This window comes from Bufo bufo, chromosome 11 (assembly GCF_905171765.1).
Source record: "Bufo bufo chromosome 11, aBufBuf1.1, whole genome shotgun sequence".
NCBI classification, from domain to species: domain Eukaryota; kingdom Metazoa; phylum Chordata; class Amphibia; order Anura; family Bufonidae; genus Bufo; species Bufo bufo.
In genome coordinates, this window is record NC_053399.1 from 95,532,115 (window position 1) to 95,549,742 (window position 17,628).

Genomic DNA, 17,628 nt, shown 5'->3' on the forward strand with positions numbered 1-17,628 from the left:
ATACAGCAGGGTATACCCCCGGGGAGCAGTATATAGCCGGGTATACCCCCGGGGAGCAGTATATAGCAGTGTATACCCCCGGGGAGCAGTATATAGCAGTGTATACACCGGGGAGCAGTATATAGCCGGGTATACCCCCGGGGAGCAGTATATAGCCGGGTATACCCCCGGGGAGCAGTATATAGCAGTGTATACCCCCGGGGAGCAGTATATAGCAGTGTATACACCGGGGAGCAGTATATAGCCGGGTATACCCCCGGGGAGCAGTATATAGCCGGGTATACCCCCGGGGAGCAGTATATAGCCGGGTATACCCCCGGGGAGCAGTATATAGCAGTGTATACCCCCGGGGAGCAGTATATAGCAGTGTATACACCGGGGAGCAGTATATAGCCGGGTATACCCCCGGGGAGCAGTATATAGCCGGGTATACCCCCGGGGAGCAGTATATAGCCGGGTATACCCCCGGGGAGCAGTATACAGCAGGGTATACCCCCGGGAGCAGTATATAGCCGGGTGAGGAGGGCACATGGCGGCAGCCGGTGTCGCGCAGGTTCGGCCGTCAGTCGGGGGAGGAGCCGGGCAGGACATGGCTGCAGCTGATCGGAGGCGCTGAGCTCTAGTCTCCCCTCCTCGCTGGGGCCTGGATTCTCCCAGTTCGGACACTACAGCCGGGGATCCGGATCAGAACCGTCGCTGACCCCGGGGAGCGCTGCGGCCTAGTGGAGCCTCGGACTGTCCTGCACTCGCCGCCCGGGGCCGGGCCTCTGTCTCCGGGCACCGAACGCAGCGTAAACAAGAGGTGTGCGGCCTGGTAACCGGCAGCAGACGGCTCCACAGCTCGGGTGACTGCCCCCCGGGGTCCATTGTCCGCTCACATAATGTCCCCCTCCTACATAGGGCTGTGTACTGGTATATAGCAACCCCCCCCCCCCCGTTATATTATAGGGTGCCCCCCCCATGTTTACATAGGGCTGTGTACTGGTATATAGCTAATCTCCCCCCCCCCCGTTATATTATAGGGTGCCTGCCCCCCCCATGTTTACATAGGGCTGTGTACTGGTATATAGCAAACCTCCCCCCCCCCCCATGTTTACATAGGGCTGTGTACTGGTATATAGCTAATCTACTCCCCCCCCCCCCCCCGTTATATTATAGGGTGTCCCCCCCCCCATGTTTACATAGGGCTGTGTACTGGTATATAGCAAACCTACCCCCCCCCATGTTTACATAGGGCTGCATACTGGTATATAGCTAATCTACCCCCCCCCCCCCCCCGTTATATTATAGGGTGTCCCCCCCCCCCCCCCATGTTTACATAGGTCTGTGTACTGGTATATAGCAAACCCCCCCCCCCCCATGTTTACATAGGGCTGCATACTGGTATATAGCTAATCTACCCCCCCCCCCCCCGTTATATTATAGGGTGTGTCCCCCCCCCCCATGTTTACATAGGGCTGTGTACTGGTATATAGCAAACCTACCCCCCCCCCCCCATGTTTACATAGGGCTGCATACTGGTATATAGCTAATCTCCCCCCCCCCCCCCCGTTATATTATAGGGTGTGTCCCCTCCCCATGTTTACATAGGGCTGTGTACTGGTATATAGCAAACCCCCCCCCCCCCTGTTATATTATAGGGTGCCTGCCCCCCCCATGTTTACATCGGGCTGCATACTGGTATATAGCTAATCTACCCCCCCGTTATATTATAGGGTGCCCCCCCCCCATGTTTACATAGGGCTGTGTACTGGTATATAGCAAACCTACCCCCCCCCCCGTTATATTATAGGGTGCTCCCCCCCCCCATGTTTACATAGGGCTGTGTACTGGTATATAGCAAACCTACCCCCCCCCCGTTATATTATAGGGTGCCCCCCCCCATGTTTACATAGGGCTGTGTACTGGTATATAGCTAATCTACCCCCCCCCCCCGTTATATTATAGGGTGTCCCCCCCCCCCATGTTTACATAGGGCTGTGTACTGGTATATAGCAAACCTCCCCCCCCCCCCTGTTATATTATAGGGTGCCTGCCCCCCCCCCCCCCCCCCCCCATGTTTACATAGGGCTGTGTACTGGTATATAGCAAACCTCCCCCCCCCCCCCGTTATATTATAGGGTGCCCCCCCATGTTTACATGAGGCTGTATAATGGTATATAGCAAATCTACCCCCCCCCCCCGTTATATAGGGCCCCCCCTTATATTATATGGTGCCTCCCCCCCCCCCATGTTTATATAGTGCTGCATACTGGTACATAGCAAATCTCCCCCCTCCCCCGTTATACGGGGTGCAGCTCCTGTTATATTATAGGGTGCCTGACCCCTCCCCCCGTGTTTACATACTGGTATATGGCAGATCTACCCCCCCCCCCCCCCCCTGTTATATAGGATGCCTGCCCAGCCTGTTTACATAGTGCTGCATACTGGTATATAGGAAATCTACACACACACACTTTATATAGGGTGCACCCCCTATTATAGGATGCCTACCTTCCTGTTATATTGGATGCCCATCTTATTATAGGGTACCTGCCCCCCTAATATATTTGGTACCTGCCGTCCCCGTTCTCCCTCCCCCTGTTTTATAGGGTTCCTGCCCCCTGTCTTATTGGATGCCCCCTGATATAAATTTGCACCCCTTATTATTGGGTTCATGCTCCCCCCCCCCCCTTGATATATAGGGTGCTTCCATTATGTAAAGTTGTAGGGTATCTCTACACGTACCTCCCCCCCAACTAATATGGGGTGCCCCAAATTTTATAGCATGCAACTCCTATTACAGAGTACCTGCTCTCTATAGTGTTTACATAAGGGTGTCCCCCTTATATAGAGAACTTTTCCGCCCCCCACTCTGTTGTTTTATAGCCCCCTTCCCCTCTGTACTGGTATGGGGGGTGCCCCCTTCCCCTCTGTACTGGTATGGGGGGTGCCCCCTTCCCCTCTGTACTGGTATGGGGGGTGCCCCCTTCCCCTCTGTACTGGTATGGGGGGTGCCCCCTTCCCCTCTGTACTGGTATGGGGGTTGCCCCCCCCCCCCCCCCCGTGTATTAGATGGATGCCCCTGTAATTATCTTGGATGACAGCGGGGAGACAGTCAGCATGGTGCCTGATTTGACCCCTCCTCTCCTCTCTGCAGGTTTCGTCCTCATCATGTCGTTCAGCGGAGAAATGGCTGAAGGAAAAACGGATCTGACGAATGGTGAGTGGAGGACGGGCGGAGGGTCCGCTCGTGGGGGATGAGACCTTTTTCCCAGAGTTTCCCTTTTATTCAGTACATTGACGTCTAGTAGAACAGCGCCACCTGTTGGTGTTGAAGATATAAACTATACTGCGTGCATTATAAAGGAGGCCTCCACCCAAATTCTAATATTCCCTTAGAACTTGGATCTGCTGTGAAGGGGGCCCTGGAGCTGGAGGACCCCCGTACGTGACAGAGTCTTACGGTATTTATTTCCTCTGACTCTGCAGGTAGTTTGTCCAGCAGCCCCGAGGACATGTCCGGAGCAGATGAAGGTCGGGAGAACTCCTCTGGGATTGAGGTGGAGGCGTCGGACATGAGCCTGAGCCTCACCGGTGACGAGACCGGCACCAACCGCGCCGAGAGCAGAGACAGCTCCGAGAGTTCTGGAGAGGACAAGGACTCTGACAGCATGGACGACACCGGCCACTACTCCATTAACGACGAGAACCGGGGCATCAACCGAACCCACTCCGAGGACGATGAAGAGGAAGAAGAGGAGGAGGACCTGGGCATCATCAACCGAACCCACGATCTAGACGAAGAAGAGGAGGACGTCGAAGAGGAGGAGAACCGGCTGCGGCTAAGAGCCCAGCGCAAGCGGGCCAACCATGAGCAGGACTCCTCTGACGACGAGAAAGCCTTAGAAGACTGGGTGCTGTCCGAGAAAACGCCCCTCCCCCGACCGCGATGGAAGGCGTTACGCGCCCTGAGGCAGCGGGAACTAGGGAGTAGCAGACGCTTCATCTACGACGCCTGCGGAGGCCGAGGCTTCGTACAGAGGTTCAGACTACTGCACGGCCTGGAGGGTCACTTGGGGTGCGTCAACACCCTGCACTTCAACCAGCGGGGGACGTGGCTGGCCAGCGGGAGCGACGACCTCAAGGTGGTGGTGTGGGACTGGGTGAAGAGGAAGCCCGTGCTGGAGTTCGAGAGTGGTCACAAGAGCAACGTGTTTCAGGTACTTCCACCTAGGGGGCAGTATTATAGCGGATATATTCTAGTACATAGGAGCAGTATTATAGTAGTTATATTATTGTACATAGGAGCAGTATTATAGTAGTTATATTCTTGTACATATGAGTCAGTATTATAGTAGTTATATTCTTGTACATAGGAGCAGTATTATAGTAGTTATATAGTTGTACATAGGAGGCAGTATTATAGTAGTTATATTCTTGTACATAGGAGCAGTATTATAGTAGTTATATTCTTGTACATAGGAGCAGTATTATAGTAGTTATATTCTTGTACATAGGAGCAGTATTATAGTAGTTATATTCTTGTACATAGGAGCAGTATTATAGTAGTTATATTATTGTACATAGGAGCAGTATTATAGTAGTTATATTCTTGTACATAGGAGCAGTATTATAGTAGTTATATTCTTGTACATAGAAGGCAGTATTCTAGTAGTTATATTCTTGTACATAGGAGCAGTATTATAGTAGTTATATTCTTGTACATAGAAGGCAGTATTCTAGTAGTTATATTCTTGTACATAGGAGCAGTATTATAGTAGTTATATTCTTGTACATAGGAGCAGTATTATAGTAGTTATATCCCTGTACATAGAAGCAGTATTATAGTAGTTATATTCTTGTACATAGGAGCAGTATTATAGTAGTTATATTCTAGTACATAGGAGCAGTATTATAGCGGATATATTCTAGTACATAGGAGCAGTATTATAGTAGTTATATTCTTGTATATAGGAGGCAGTATTATAGTAGTTATATTCCTGTACATAGGAGCAGTATTATAGTAGTTATATTCTTGTACATAGGAGCAGTATTATAGTAGTTATATTCCTGTACATAGGAGCAGTATTATAGTAGTTATATTCTTGTACATAGGAGGCAGTATTATAGTAGTTATATTCTTGTACATAGGAGGCAGTATTATAGTAGTTATATTCTTGTACATAGGGGGCAGTATTATAGTAGTTATATTCTTGTACATAGGAGCAGTATTATAGTAGTTATATTCTTGTACATAGGAGCAGTATTATAGTAGTTATATTCTTGTACATAGGAGCAGTATTATAGTAGTTATATTCTTGTACATAGAAGCAGTATTATAGTAGTTATATTCTTGTACATAGGAGCAGTATTATAGTAGTTATATTCTTGTACATAGGAAGCAGTATTATAGTAGTTATATTCTTGTACATAGGAAGCAGTATTATAGTAGTTATGTTCTTGTACATAGGAGCAGTATTATAGTAGTTATATTCTTGTACATAGGAGCAGTATTATAGTAGTTATATTCTTGTACATAGGAGCAGTATTATAGTAGTTATATTCTTGTACATAGGAGCAGTATTATAGTAGTTATATTCTTCTATACATAGGAGCAGTATTATAGTAGTTATATTCTTGTACATAGGAGCAGTATTATAGTAGTTATATTCTTGTACATAGGAGCAGTATTATAGTAGTTATATTCTTGTACATAGGAGGCAGTATTATAGTAGTTATATTCTTGTACATAGGAGCAGTATTATAGTAGTTATATTCTTGTACATAGGAGGCAGTATTATAGTAGTTATATTCTTGTACATAGGAGCAGTATTATAGTAGTTATATTCTTGTACATAGGAGCAGTATTATAGTAGTTATATTCCTGTATATAGGAGGCAGTATTATAGTAGTTATATTCTTGTACATAGGAGCAGTATTATAGTAGTTATATTATTGTACATAGGAGCAGTATTATAGTAGTTATATTCTTGTACATAGGAGCAGTATTATAGTAGTTATATTCTTGTACATAGGAGCAGTATTATAGTAGTTATATTCCTGTACATAGGAACAGTATTATAGTAGTTATATTCTTGTACATAGGAGCAGTATTATAGTAGTTATATTCCTGTACATAGGAGGCAGTATTATAGTAGTTATATTCTTGTACATAGGAGCAGTATTATAGTAGTTATATTCTTGTACATAGGAGGCAGTATTATAGTAGTTATATTCTTGTACATAGGAGCAGTATTATAGTAGTTATATTCTTGTACATAGGAGGCGGTATTATAGTAGTTATATTCCTGTACATAGGAGGCGGTATTATAGTAGTTATATTCTTGTACATAGGAGGCGGTATTATAGTAGATATATTCTTGTACATAGGTGGCAGTATTATAGTAGTTATATTCTTGTACATAGGAGCAGTATTATAGTAGTTATATTCTTGTACATAGGAGCAGTATTATAGTAGTTATATTCTTGTACATAGGAGGCAGTATTATAGTAGTTATATTCTTGTACAGAGGAGCAGTATTATAGTAGTTATATCCCTGTACATAGGAGCAGTATTATAGTAGTTATATTCTTGTACATAGGAGGCAGTATTATAGTAGTTATATTCTTGTACATAGGAGCAGTATTATAGTAGTTATATTCTTGTACATAGGAGGCAGTATTATAGTAGTTATATTCTTGTACATAGGAGCAGTATTATAGTAGTTATATTCTTGTACATAGGAGGCAGTATTATAGTAGTTATATTCTTGTACATAGGAGCAGTATTATAGTAGTTATATCCCTGTACATAGGAGCAGTATTATAGTAGTTATATTCTTGTACAGAGGAGCAGTATTATAGTAGTTATATTCTTGTACATAGGAGCAGTATTATAGTAGTTATATTCTTGTACATAGGAGCAGTATTATAGTAGTTATATTCTTGTACATAGGAGGCAGTATTATAGTAGTTATATTCTTGTACATAGGAGCAGTATTATAGTAGTTATATTCTTGTACATAGGAGCAGTATTATAGTAGTTATATTCTTGTACATAGGAGGCAGTATTATAGTAGTTATATTCTTGTACATAGGAGCAGTATTATAGTAGTTATATTCTTGTACATAGGAGGCAGTATTATAGTAGTTATACCAGGGCTCGACAAATCCCAGCCGCCAGGTTGCTATGGCGATCAGGAATTTTGTCCTGGCGCCTGGGTATTTGCCCTCACATGGCTGCCCCCCATTAATCTGGGGCGCCCCCCACACTCTGCCGCCTCTACGTGGACTTCTTGGACAGTCTGGCAGGGAAGGAGTTACCCGGTTCCGCCTGCTCACTGGATGCTGCTCAAGACATCCGCTTCTCTAGTGGGCGTTCCTCCTCCCTGCGCTGTAGTGCTGTCCAATCGCAGTGCAGCGGAGGGAGAAGGAACGCCCACTAGAGAAGCTGATGTCTCCTCTTCATTGCTCCGATAGTAATTAGCATATGGAGCAGGAGTAATGGGGCACAGCGGGTGAACGGAGCGGCGCCCAGGAATAATGGTAAGTGCTGGGACATCTCTGGGCGCCGCTCTGTGTAGCCTAATACTTAAAGTCCGGACCCATATAAGGTGGTCTTTAACACCTAATACAGGAGGCAGGTGTCAGCAGCAGAATCACATAGCCGGCACCCTGCCTCTGACAGGGAGCTGCGATCAGCGGTAGTTAACTCCTCAGGTGCGGCGCATGAGGGGTTAACTGCCGCTAATCTGCTGCCAGTACCCGCCTCCTGTATTAAGGGTTAATTATCATTGGTGGCGCAGTGCTTTCCCCCCCCACTTTATTAAAATTATTGGTGGCACAGTGTGCCTGCCCCTCTCAACCCCCCCAGTATTAAAATCATTGGTGGCAGTGGCCACAGGATCCCCTACCCTCCTCTTCATTGGTGACAGTTCCGATCGTAGCCCCAGCAGTGTAATCGCGGGGCTCCGATCGGTTACCATGGCAGCCAGGACGCTACTGAAGCCCTCCATGCTAAGCTCCCTGCTGCCGTGTGCACAAAGCCCAGGGCAGCAGGGACAGTGTAAGATCCTATTCACTGTAATAGATCTCTATCAGGGGGGATAGGACAAGGGTTCTAGCCCTAAGGGGGCGAATAGTTGTTAAATATAAAGGAAAAAAAATAAAGTATAAATCACCCAATTTCACATATAAACATATTACACGCTACCGCTGTATGTGTGTGTGCTCTTCTGTACACTGCCGCTGTATGTGTGTGTGCTCTTCTGTACACTGCCGCTGTATGTGTGTGTGCTCTTCTGTACACTGCCGCTGTATGTGTGTGTGCGGTTCTGTACACTGCCACTGTATATGTGTGTGCGGTTCTGTACACTGCCGCTGTATGTGTGTGTGCGGTTCTGTACACTGCCGCTGTATGTGTGTGTGGTTCTGTACACTGCCGCTGTATATGTGTGTGGTTCTGTACACTGCCGCTGTATATGTGTGTGGTTCTGTACACTGCCGCTGTATATGTGTGTGCGGTTCTGTACACTGCCGCTGTATATGTGTGTGTGCGGTTCTGTACACTGCCGCTGTATATGTGTGTGCGGTTCTGTACACTGCCGCTGTATATGTGTGTGCGGTTCTGTACACTGCCGCTGTATATGTGTGTGCGGTTCTGTACAATGCCGCTGTATATGTGTGTGCGGTTCTGTACACTGCCGCTGTATATGTGTGTGCGGTTCTGTACACTGCCGCTGTGTGTGTGTGTGCGGTTCTGTACACTGCCGCTGTATATGTGTGTGCGGTTCTGTACACTGCCGCTGTGCATGTTGTGTGCTTCTAATCTTCTTTATATGTTAATTTAAGAGGTGATATTTTTGTCGCTGTAAATAAGCCGTTATAAGGTAAAAAAAAACAAAAAAACGTCTCCTAACTTTTTTTCGCTGGCTCCTAGATTCCACGGAAATCTGTCGAGCCCTGTGGTATATAGTATATTTATAGTTTTAAATCTAACTTTAGAGACGACCCCCCCGCGGCCCCCCAGGAGCCGTGTATCTCGCAGTCGGTCCCTTCGCCTCATTTTGTTCCTCTATTATTTGTTTTTTAGGCAAAATTCCTTCCCAACAGCGGAGACTCCACGCTGGCGATGTGCGCGCGCGATGGGCAGGTCCGCGTCGCTGAACTCTCAGCCATTCAGTGCTGCAAAAACACAAAACGGGTGGCACAGCACAAAGGGGCCTCCCATAAGGTGGGTAAATGACGGCCCGGATGATGCCTATGCTTTACACTGAATCTCTGCTCTATTAGGAAGTAGATAAAATACCATATTCATACTTGGCATGTTCCTTGAAAGATCCCTCTAAGGCCTCCTGCACACAACCATTTTTTTTGGTCCGCATCTAAGCCGCCGTTTTGGCGGCTCGGGTGCGGACCCATTCGCTTCAATGGGGCTGCAAAAGATGCGGACAGCGCTCTGCTCCGCAAAGAAAATATAACCTGTCCTATTCTTGTCCGTTTTGCGTACAAGAATAGTAATTTCTTCAATGGGCCGCAAATTGCGCAAGGCACACAGGCGACTTCCGTTTTTTTGCGGATCGTGTGCACGAGGCCTTAGACTGGCATTCTGCTCCTGAACCAGGAGGCCCAGGATGGGCAGTGTTACGTTTGGCTATAGATGACACCACCTATGGCTCTGATTACAGCTCGCCCTTGAGCCAGACTCTCCGTGCACTTTCCTGTCGGCCGGCGAGGACGCCGTGGTCTTCACCATTGACCTGCGGCAGGATCGGCCGGCCTCGTGAGTACAGCTCTGTCTATACGCCCTCTCGCTGCCGCTTGTCACTGTCTCCTCCTCCTCACCTGCCGTTTCCCCTGTCAAGGCGCCTCGTAGTCACCAAGGAGAAGGAGAAGAAGGTCAGCCTGTACACCATCTACGTCAATCCCGCCAACACTTACCAGTTCGCTGTCGGGGGTCGAGACCAGTTTGTTCGGTGAGCCATAATCCAGAACCGGAGGAGCGGGGGGGCTGTCGGCGAGACCCGTTATAGCCCCCCCAGCTCTCCTGCAGTCATTCACCATTCTGCCCCTCTACTAGGATCTACGACCAGCGGAAAATCAACGAGAATGAGAACAATGGCGTCCTGAAGAAGTTCTGTCCTCATCACCTGGTGAGTGCTACCCGGACGCACTTAACCCCTTTACGACCAGTGATCACACATACAGGATAGGAGGTAAATGTGGGATCCCTAGAGCGGGGTCCTGGATGAGCCTGACTGGGGCAGCGGTGACGTACTCTGCTCTGTGGGTGCGGGACCACCGCTCCCTTCAGATCGGGGGGCTCCCCAGCGATACTGCACTTATCACCTATCTTGTAAGTCCCCGGGGGAATCCATTGATTCCCTGTGTATGACAATGTTGAGGGGCTATTACAAAGGGATGACAGAAGCCCCCCAAAATCTTCCCTGTGGTCATTGCGGCATTGATGTACAGCTCGGCTGAATATCTGCGAATGACCAGTAGAGGGGGCACTCTCTCTCACATTCACTGTAGTACTGACCAGTACAGCCAGCAGGGGGCGCCAGGACCCTCCCAGTGATCCGTGTTTCTGTTCTAGGTAACAAGTGATGCAAAAGCAAATATCACCTGCCTGGTGTACAGCCATGACGGGACAGGTGAGTGACGTCCGCCTCTCCCGGATCCTTTTTGATTTTAAGGGGTATATATCGTTCGCCTTGTGTTAGGGTTGCAGAAATGGCCGTGCCCTGTAAGGGGTTAAAAAGATGAGGTTCCTGCTGCCTGTGCTGACCCTAGTACAGGAGCCACCACCACTGGTTGGCATATGTGCAGCGGCCATGTTGGTTGGCTCCTCCAGACCAGGATTTAAGAAGAGTGAAGTCACCTCACCGGACTTTAATGTTCTCCGGTGTGAGGAGTCGCGGTCCCTTCAATACCTGAGCCACTGATCACTGAAGCTGGTGTCACAATTTAGAGGCCGCTCTCGGGGGGAGGGGAATCCCTTTAATGGTTTTTGCAATTTCGCCCCCTATTGGCAGATTAGAAAGTGAGTTGTCATGTAGTACCGCCCCCGAGGAGCCTTTCTAGCTATTCGGGAGAGCAGAGGGGGTCACATGATACTTTTCTACACAGTGCTGGCTCCTAAAACTGTCCATATGCATTTATAATAATCCCCTTTGCCCATAGATGTCGGGGGGGCAGAGAAGGATCGGGCATTTTGCACTTTAACATGTGCAGTCATTTGATTCTCGAAGATGAGCTCTCCCCATTCAGAACCCAAGGCCCGATGGTTATAGGGGGGGGCTGGGAGAAAACGTATGACCTTCTTCTCCTGGGGGGAGATATTGCACCCACTCGCTCGGCACAGGTCATCCTATAGGTTCTTAATTTAAAGGGCCCCCTAAAAGTTGAGTCGTTTTCTCATCCCTCTTACTTTCTGGTCTCCAGAGCTCCTTGCCAGCTATAACGACGAAGACATCTACCTGTTCAACTCCTCTCACAGTGACGGGGCGCAGTACATAAAGAGGTACAAGGGCCACCGGAATAACGCCACAGGTGAGGAGCGCTCTTGTATAGCTGGGAGTTGTAGTGTTCTCACTGGCTTGTATTTTATAATGCGCAGTAACGCTTCCGTCCAGCAGAGGGCGCTGAAGAGCAGAATCCTTCCCCGTGCTGATTATGCCAGCCTTTGTGATTGCTCATTAACCCTCCCCCTGCCGGGTTATGCAATGCTCTGCAGGCGACATCACTTCTCTTTTTTTCTCTCTTCTCATTACGACTGCCTTTTGTGAAAATCTGCGCGAGCTCATTAAATATTTCCAGCTAAGTGCTTCTTTGCCGTTTTATGCTAATAATGCCGCCTGGCAAACCTTAACCCTTGCAGTCTGCGGAGCTGATCCGGTTGTCCGGGATAGGAAATGCTGGGGGTTGTAGTTTCTTGTACCATAGATACATATATTTTATTTATTTTTTTTTCTTTCTACTTTTTAGTGAAAGGAGTCAACTTCTACGGGCCAAAGAGCGAGTTTGTGGTGAGCGGCAGCGACTGCGGGCACATCTTCCTGTGGGAGAAGTCTTCCTGTCAGATTGTGCAGTTCATGGACGGTGACAAGGGCGGCGTGGTAAGGAGGAGGACCACCATACAAGCCAGGCTGCCGATAACTGACTTTCTGTTTCGATGTTGCACACGTCTCTCCTTGCTGTCGTGTAATAGCGACCTTCATGACTGGCTTCCATGGACACACAGCTCCTTACTAGGCATTTATCAGCCGTGTCTTGTAACGCGTCCATCGCTTGACCGGACGCCAGCCGCAGGGCTTATTGGGGGAGAGTAGGTTCTTTTCCACCTTCCTGCAGTCCGTAAATGGAGGAGGGGGGATGCACCTGCTGCTCCTCCTCGCTGTGAGAGGGTAGGAGGAGGAGCAGCAGGAAGAGCACACCCGCTGATGGTTATTTCACAGGGGTCCTTTAAGGGGTTTGTCTCACCTGGAACATTGCTGACCCTAGGTGCTAGCCCCCAAAGAGAATAATGGCGCCCTCCATTCATTGGCCAAGAGCTGGCTCGGCTATTTCTGGCAGGTGGCCGCGCTTGCTCAGTGCGCTCTTGTTCTCTCTCCCTGCGAGCTTTTCTTCTAGACCAGGCATGCTCAACCTGCGGTTGCAAAACTACAACTCCCAGCATGCCCGAACAGCCTACAGCAGGGCATTGTGGGAGTTGTAGTTTTACAACAGCTGGAGGGCCGCAGGTTGAGCATGCCTGTCCTAGCGACATGCCCCCAATGTTCCAGGTGAGACGACCCCTTTAATCCCCCTCGCCGTCTTGTGGCTGTGCTCTCTCTATCCACTCGGGTATTTTCAGTACTCCCCATAGAATAGAATGGAAAGAACCGCGCTTGCGCAGCCTCCTGTACCTTCACAACAGCCTCGAGACTGGGGTCGGGAGACACGCCTATATGCCTTTCACGGAGGTGCGTTCACCGTGCAAGCTCCACATTACCCTATATCCAGGTCTTGCAGGATTGTGGCCGCTCTGACTGATGATGACTCTCGTTTTAAGCTTCACTTCCCGCCGGCGCAGCGCCTTCACACGCAGCCATAAATTACACTTGGTGTGGAGAACCCGGCGGCCCTTTGTTCACAGCTCTGCCGCTCCTCAGGGGTTCGGTGTCTGGCGCGGCGTTATTTTCCGGATTAGTTTCTTGCTTCGCCTCCAGACGGGTCATTTGTCAGAGGATGGTGCCGAGCTCCGGCCTGTAATCCTATAATTAGTCTAGCTCAGATACCTCCATCTTGTATGTCAGGAGGGGGCACTGCTCCGTATCGCTCCTGCAGGAATATGCAATGATGGAGCCGGCGAGCTGGAGAGAAGTACGTCTTTCAGTATTTGGGGGGGGACCAAAAAAACCTGGGCTTCATCGTGAAAGATGAATTATTTGTCAAGATCTACTCCGCACATCCCTCTTTATAAATGGTGGCTGAGAGGAGGTCACATGAGATGTTCGATGTCTCCTTTTGGGGATGATGGTGGTTATGGTGACTTAGTTATAGTCTAGCCTGAAGATGTGGTTGTTCTAGAGGTTGACCTCATGGTGTCTTCACAGGTGAATTGCTTGGAGCCTCACCCCCACCTGCCCGTCCTGGCGACCAGCGGCCTAGACTACGACGTGAAGATCTGGCTCCCCACGGCCAAGGATCCGACTGAGCTAGACGGCCTGAAAGAGGTGAGCCGGGGGCCGATCTTCCTTCTCCCCAGATGTCGGCTACAGCACTTGAGGGGTTAACACCTTCCTCCGAATGTGTGGGCCCCAATTAGTCAGCTCAGCAGTGAGCTCATCTCCAATCCATATGGCGCTGTAGTCACCGCTCCAGGGAGATGAGATGCAAAACAGAGTAGCGCAATGTAACCTCGTTCCTTTTGTGGAGGGAGGACGTGTACACCCCAGACAGCGGTAATGGTCACACTGCAGGGGGCATTTGGATGAACCCAGGTGACAATGTGCACGAGGCCTTTCTTGAGCACTGAAGTGTGGAAGATGTGGCTCTACCACCTTTTGGAGAGTTGCTACAGACAGTCCCCATCCAGAAATGATCACTAATCCGGCCCTGGGAATGCGGGGTCCGAAGAAAGCTATGTGGGGGTTAGTGGCAGAAATAGTTCACCTCTGTCATCTTCTTCCAGGTCATTAAGAAGAATAAGCGGGAGAGGGATGAGGACAGTCTACATCACGCAGACCTGTTTGATAACCACATGCTCTGGTTTCTCATGCACCATCTTCGGCAAAGGGGGCATCGCAGGGTGAGTACCAGATTATCTCCAAAGTTACCGAGCGCAAGAATATACCTACTATAATACTGCCTCCTATGTACAAGAATATAACTACTATAATACTGCTCCTATGTACAGGGATATAACTACTATAATACTGCCTCCTATGGACAAGAATATAACTACTATAATACTGCTCCTATGCACAGGAATATAACTACTATAATACTACCTCCTATGTACAAGAATATAACTACTATAATACTGCCTCCTATGGACAAGAATATAACTACTATAATACTGCTCCTATGTACAAGGATATAACTACTATAATACTGCTCCTATATACAAGAATATAACTACTATAATACTGCTCCTATGTACAAGAATATAACTACTATAATACTGCTCCTATGTACAAGAATATAACTACTATAATACTGCTCCTATATACAAGAATATAACTACTATAATACTGTTCCTATGTACAAGAATATAACTACTATAATACTGCTCCTATGTACAAGAATATAACTACTATAATACTGCATCCTATGTACAAGAATATAACTACTATAATACTGCTCCTATGTACAAGAATATAACTACTATAATACTGCTCCAATGTACAAGAATATAACTACTATAATACTGCTCCTATGTACAAGAATATAACTACTATAATACTGCCTCCTATGTACAGGAATATAACTACTATAATACTGCTCCTATGTACAGGAATATAACTACTATAATACTGCTCCTATGTACAAGAATATAACTACTATAATACTGCTCCTATGTACAAGAATATAACTACTATAATACTGCCTCCTATGTACAAGAATATAACTACTATAATACTGCCTCCTATGTACAAGAATATAACTACTATAATACTGCCTCCTATGTACAAGAATATAACTACTATAATACTGCTCCTATGTACAGGAATATAACTACTATAATACTGCCTCCTATGTACAAGAATATAACTACTATAATACTGCCCCCTATGTACAAGAATATAACTACTATAATACTGCTCCTATGTACAAGAATATAACTACTATAATACTGCCTCCTATGTAGAAGAATATAACTACTATAATACTGCTCCTATGTACAAGAATATAACTACTATAATACTGCTCCTATGTACAGGAATATAACTACTATAATACTGCTCCTCTGTACAAGAATATAACTACTATAATACTGCCTCCTATTTACAAGAATATAACTACTATAATACTGCTCCTATGTACAAGAATATAACTACTATAATATTGCTCCTATGTACAAGAATATAACTACTATAATACTGCACCTATGTACAAGAATATAACTACTATAATACTGCCTCCCTATGTACAAGAATATAACTACTATAATACTGCTCCTATGTACAAGAATATAACTACTATAATACTGCTCCTATGTATAGAAGAATATAACTACTATAATACTGCTCCTATGTACAAGAATATAACTACTATAATACTGCTCCTATGTACAAGAATATAACTACTATAACACTGCTCCTATGTACAAGAATATAACTACTATAATACTGCTCCTATGTACAATAATATAACTACTATAATACTGCTCCTATGTACAAGAATATAACTACTATAATACTGCCTCCTATGTACAAGACTATAACTGCTATAATACTGCCTCCTATGTACAGGGATATAACTACTATAATACTGCTCCTATGTACAGGAATATAACTACTATAATACTGCTCCTATGTACAAGAATATAACTACTATAATACTGCCTCCTATGTACAAGAATATAACTACTATAATACTGCCTCTATGTACAAGAATATAACTGCTATAATACTGCTCCTATGTACAAGAATATAACTGCTATAATACTGCTCCTATGTACAAGAATATAACTACTATAATACTGCTCCTATGTACAAGAATATAACTACTATAATACTGCTCCTATGTACAGTAATGTACGCGATTCATCACAGCTCAGTGCAGTCAGTTTTTTATGTCCCTTATTTATGGGTAATTACTTTACCGCTCGCACGCGGCGTCTGGATAGATGCTAAGCTGCCAGGGATGTGCCGAACACTGGCGCTAATTGACAGGTTATAATTCCGTTACTTAGTTTTGTTGCTCAGTTGGACAGATCAGTGATCTGTAGACTTGTCACGCTGTGTAGGGTCACCAGTTGGAGACCGTCGTCCTAATCTGTAGGTGATGAAGCTGCCCCGACCCCCCGTCTGTTACCCCCTCCCCTCCTTCCCAGATAATACACCCACCCAAGGTTAACAGCACTCCGCCTGCGCTGCTCATCAGCTCCCTTGTGTTGCGCAGAGCGAAGCCTTGGATGGGTTCTCGATTGCTGTAAATTGCCGGTTCTGTGCTGTAGCTTTTGTCGTTTTCGAGCGCTGCAGGTGCGGAGATGATGCTTTCGTGTCATCGTTCCCCACTGACTCATCTTCTCAGGAAAGGCAAGGAAAAAAATACAAAAGTAAAAAAATTTCCATTCCTGGATTACGGTGATCGCACCACTAGCGATTAGCATTTTAGCCGAGCCCCTACAGAATACCCGTTTTCTATTTTACTTTTACCTTTTAAATAATCCCTGTCCATGCAGAGGAGAAGAGATCCTGGCCTGACCCCAGCTGAAGCCGACTCCGACGACTCCCCCAGCAGCTCCGACAGTTCTGACGATGATGAAGAGGGTCCCGATCGAGTCCAGTGCATCCCATCATGAGCCTCCTCGTTCGCGTTCTACTTTTTGGCGTGGAACTTCCTCTTCCTCCTCCTCCGCCGAGGGCAGGGAGTACTTTACTAACGGACATTTTTCAGCTTTTTTCAAAGTTCTAGGACTATAGTGTAAGAAGCCACGCTGTTCCTCTTACGCCCCGGGATTTTTATTTATTTTATTTTATTTTTTCTCATTTTTTTTTGGAACGGGGCAGATTTTTTTTTGCTTTTGCATAACTGCACTTTGGAGACGTGTCAGCTTTAGAGCGAGAAGTGATCCACACCACAGGACCGGCGTCTATTGCCACTATCCGAAATCCTTCTTCTAGATGGTTTTATTACCAGCAGTTTGAGAGCCTATGGCGCCCCGAAGGAAATCGGGACTGTCGGAATTAAAAATAAATAAAAAAAATTAATAAAAAATAAAAATGAAAGTTAGCGACAGGAGGGAGAGTAAGCATTATTTTTGTATTTTTCTGTTTCTACAAAAAAAAAAAAAAAAACGGCCACTTGTAGCCAGGTTGTACTCGCCCCCCCCCAAGGTTTCTCGAAGGTTCCTCTTCATTGTGTTTTGTTTTTGAATTCCCTTTTTTTTTTTTTTTTTTTTTTTTTTTTTTTAAATATCCTGTTCTATTAAGT

The 17,628-nt window shown here is 46.4% G+C and overlaps 1 protein-coding gene across 1 annotated transcript; it reads left to right on the forward strand.

The window, feature by feature from the left end:
* Positions 1-548: 548 nt before the first annotated feature.
* Positions 549-17,415, forward strand: DCAF8 (DDB1 and CUL4 associated factor 8). Its single transcript, XM_040411431.1, has 13 exons — positions 549-845; positions 3,140-3,202; positions 3,472-4,202; positions 9,074-9,214; positions 9,669-9,763; positions 9,846-9,956; positions 10,061-10,133; positions 10,580-10,637; positions 11,428-11,535; positions 11,971-12,101; positions 13,581-13,700; positions 14,159-14,275; positions 16,877-17,415. The coding sequence occupies exons 2-13, from the start codon at positions 3,154-3,156 to the stop codon at positions 16,994-16,996; spliced, it is 1,854 nt and encodes a 617-aa protein (XP_040267365.1). The 5' UTR covers positions 549-845; positions 3,140-3,153; the 3' UTR covers positions 16,997-17,415.
* The last annotated feature ends 213 nt before the right edge of the window (positions 17,416-17,628 follow it).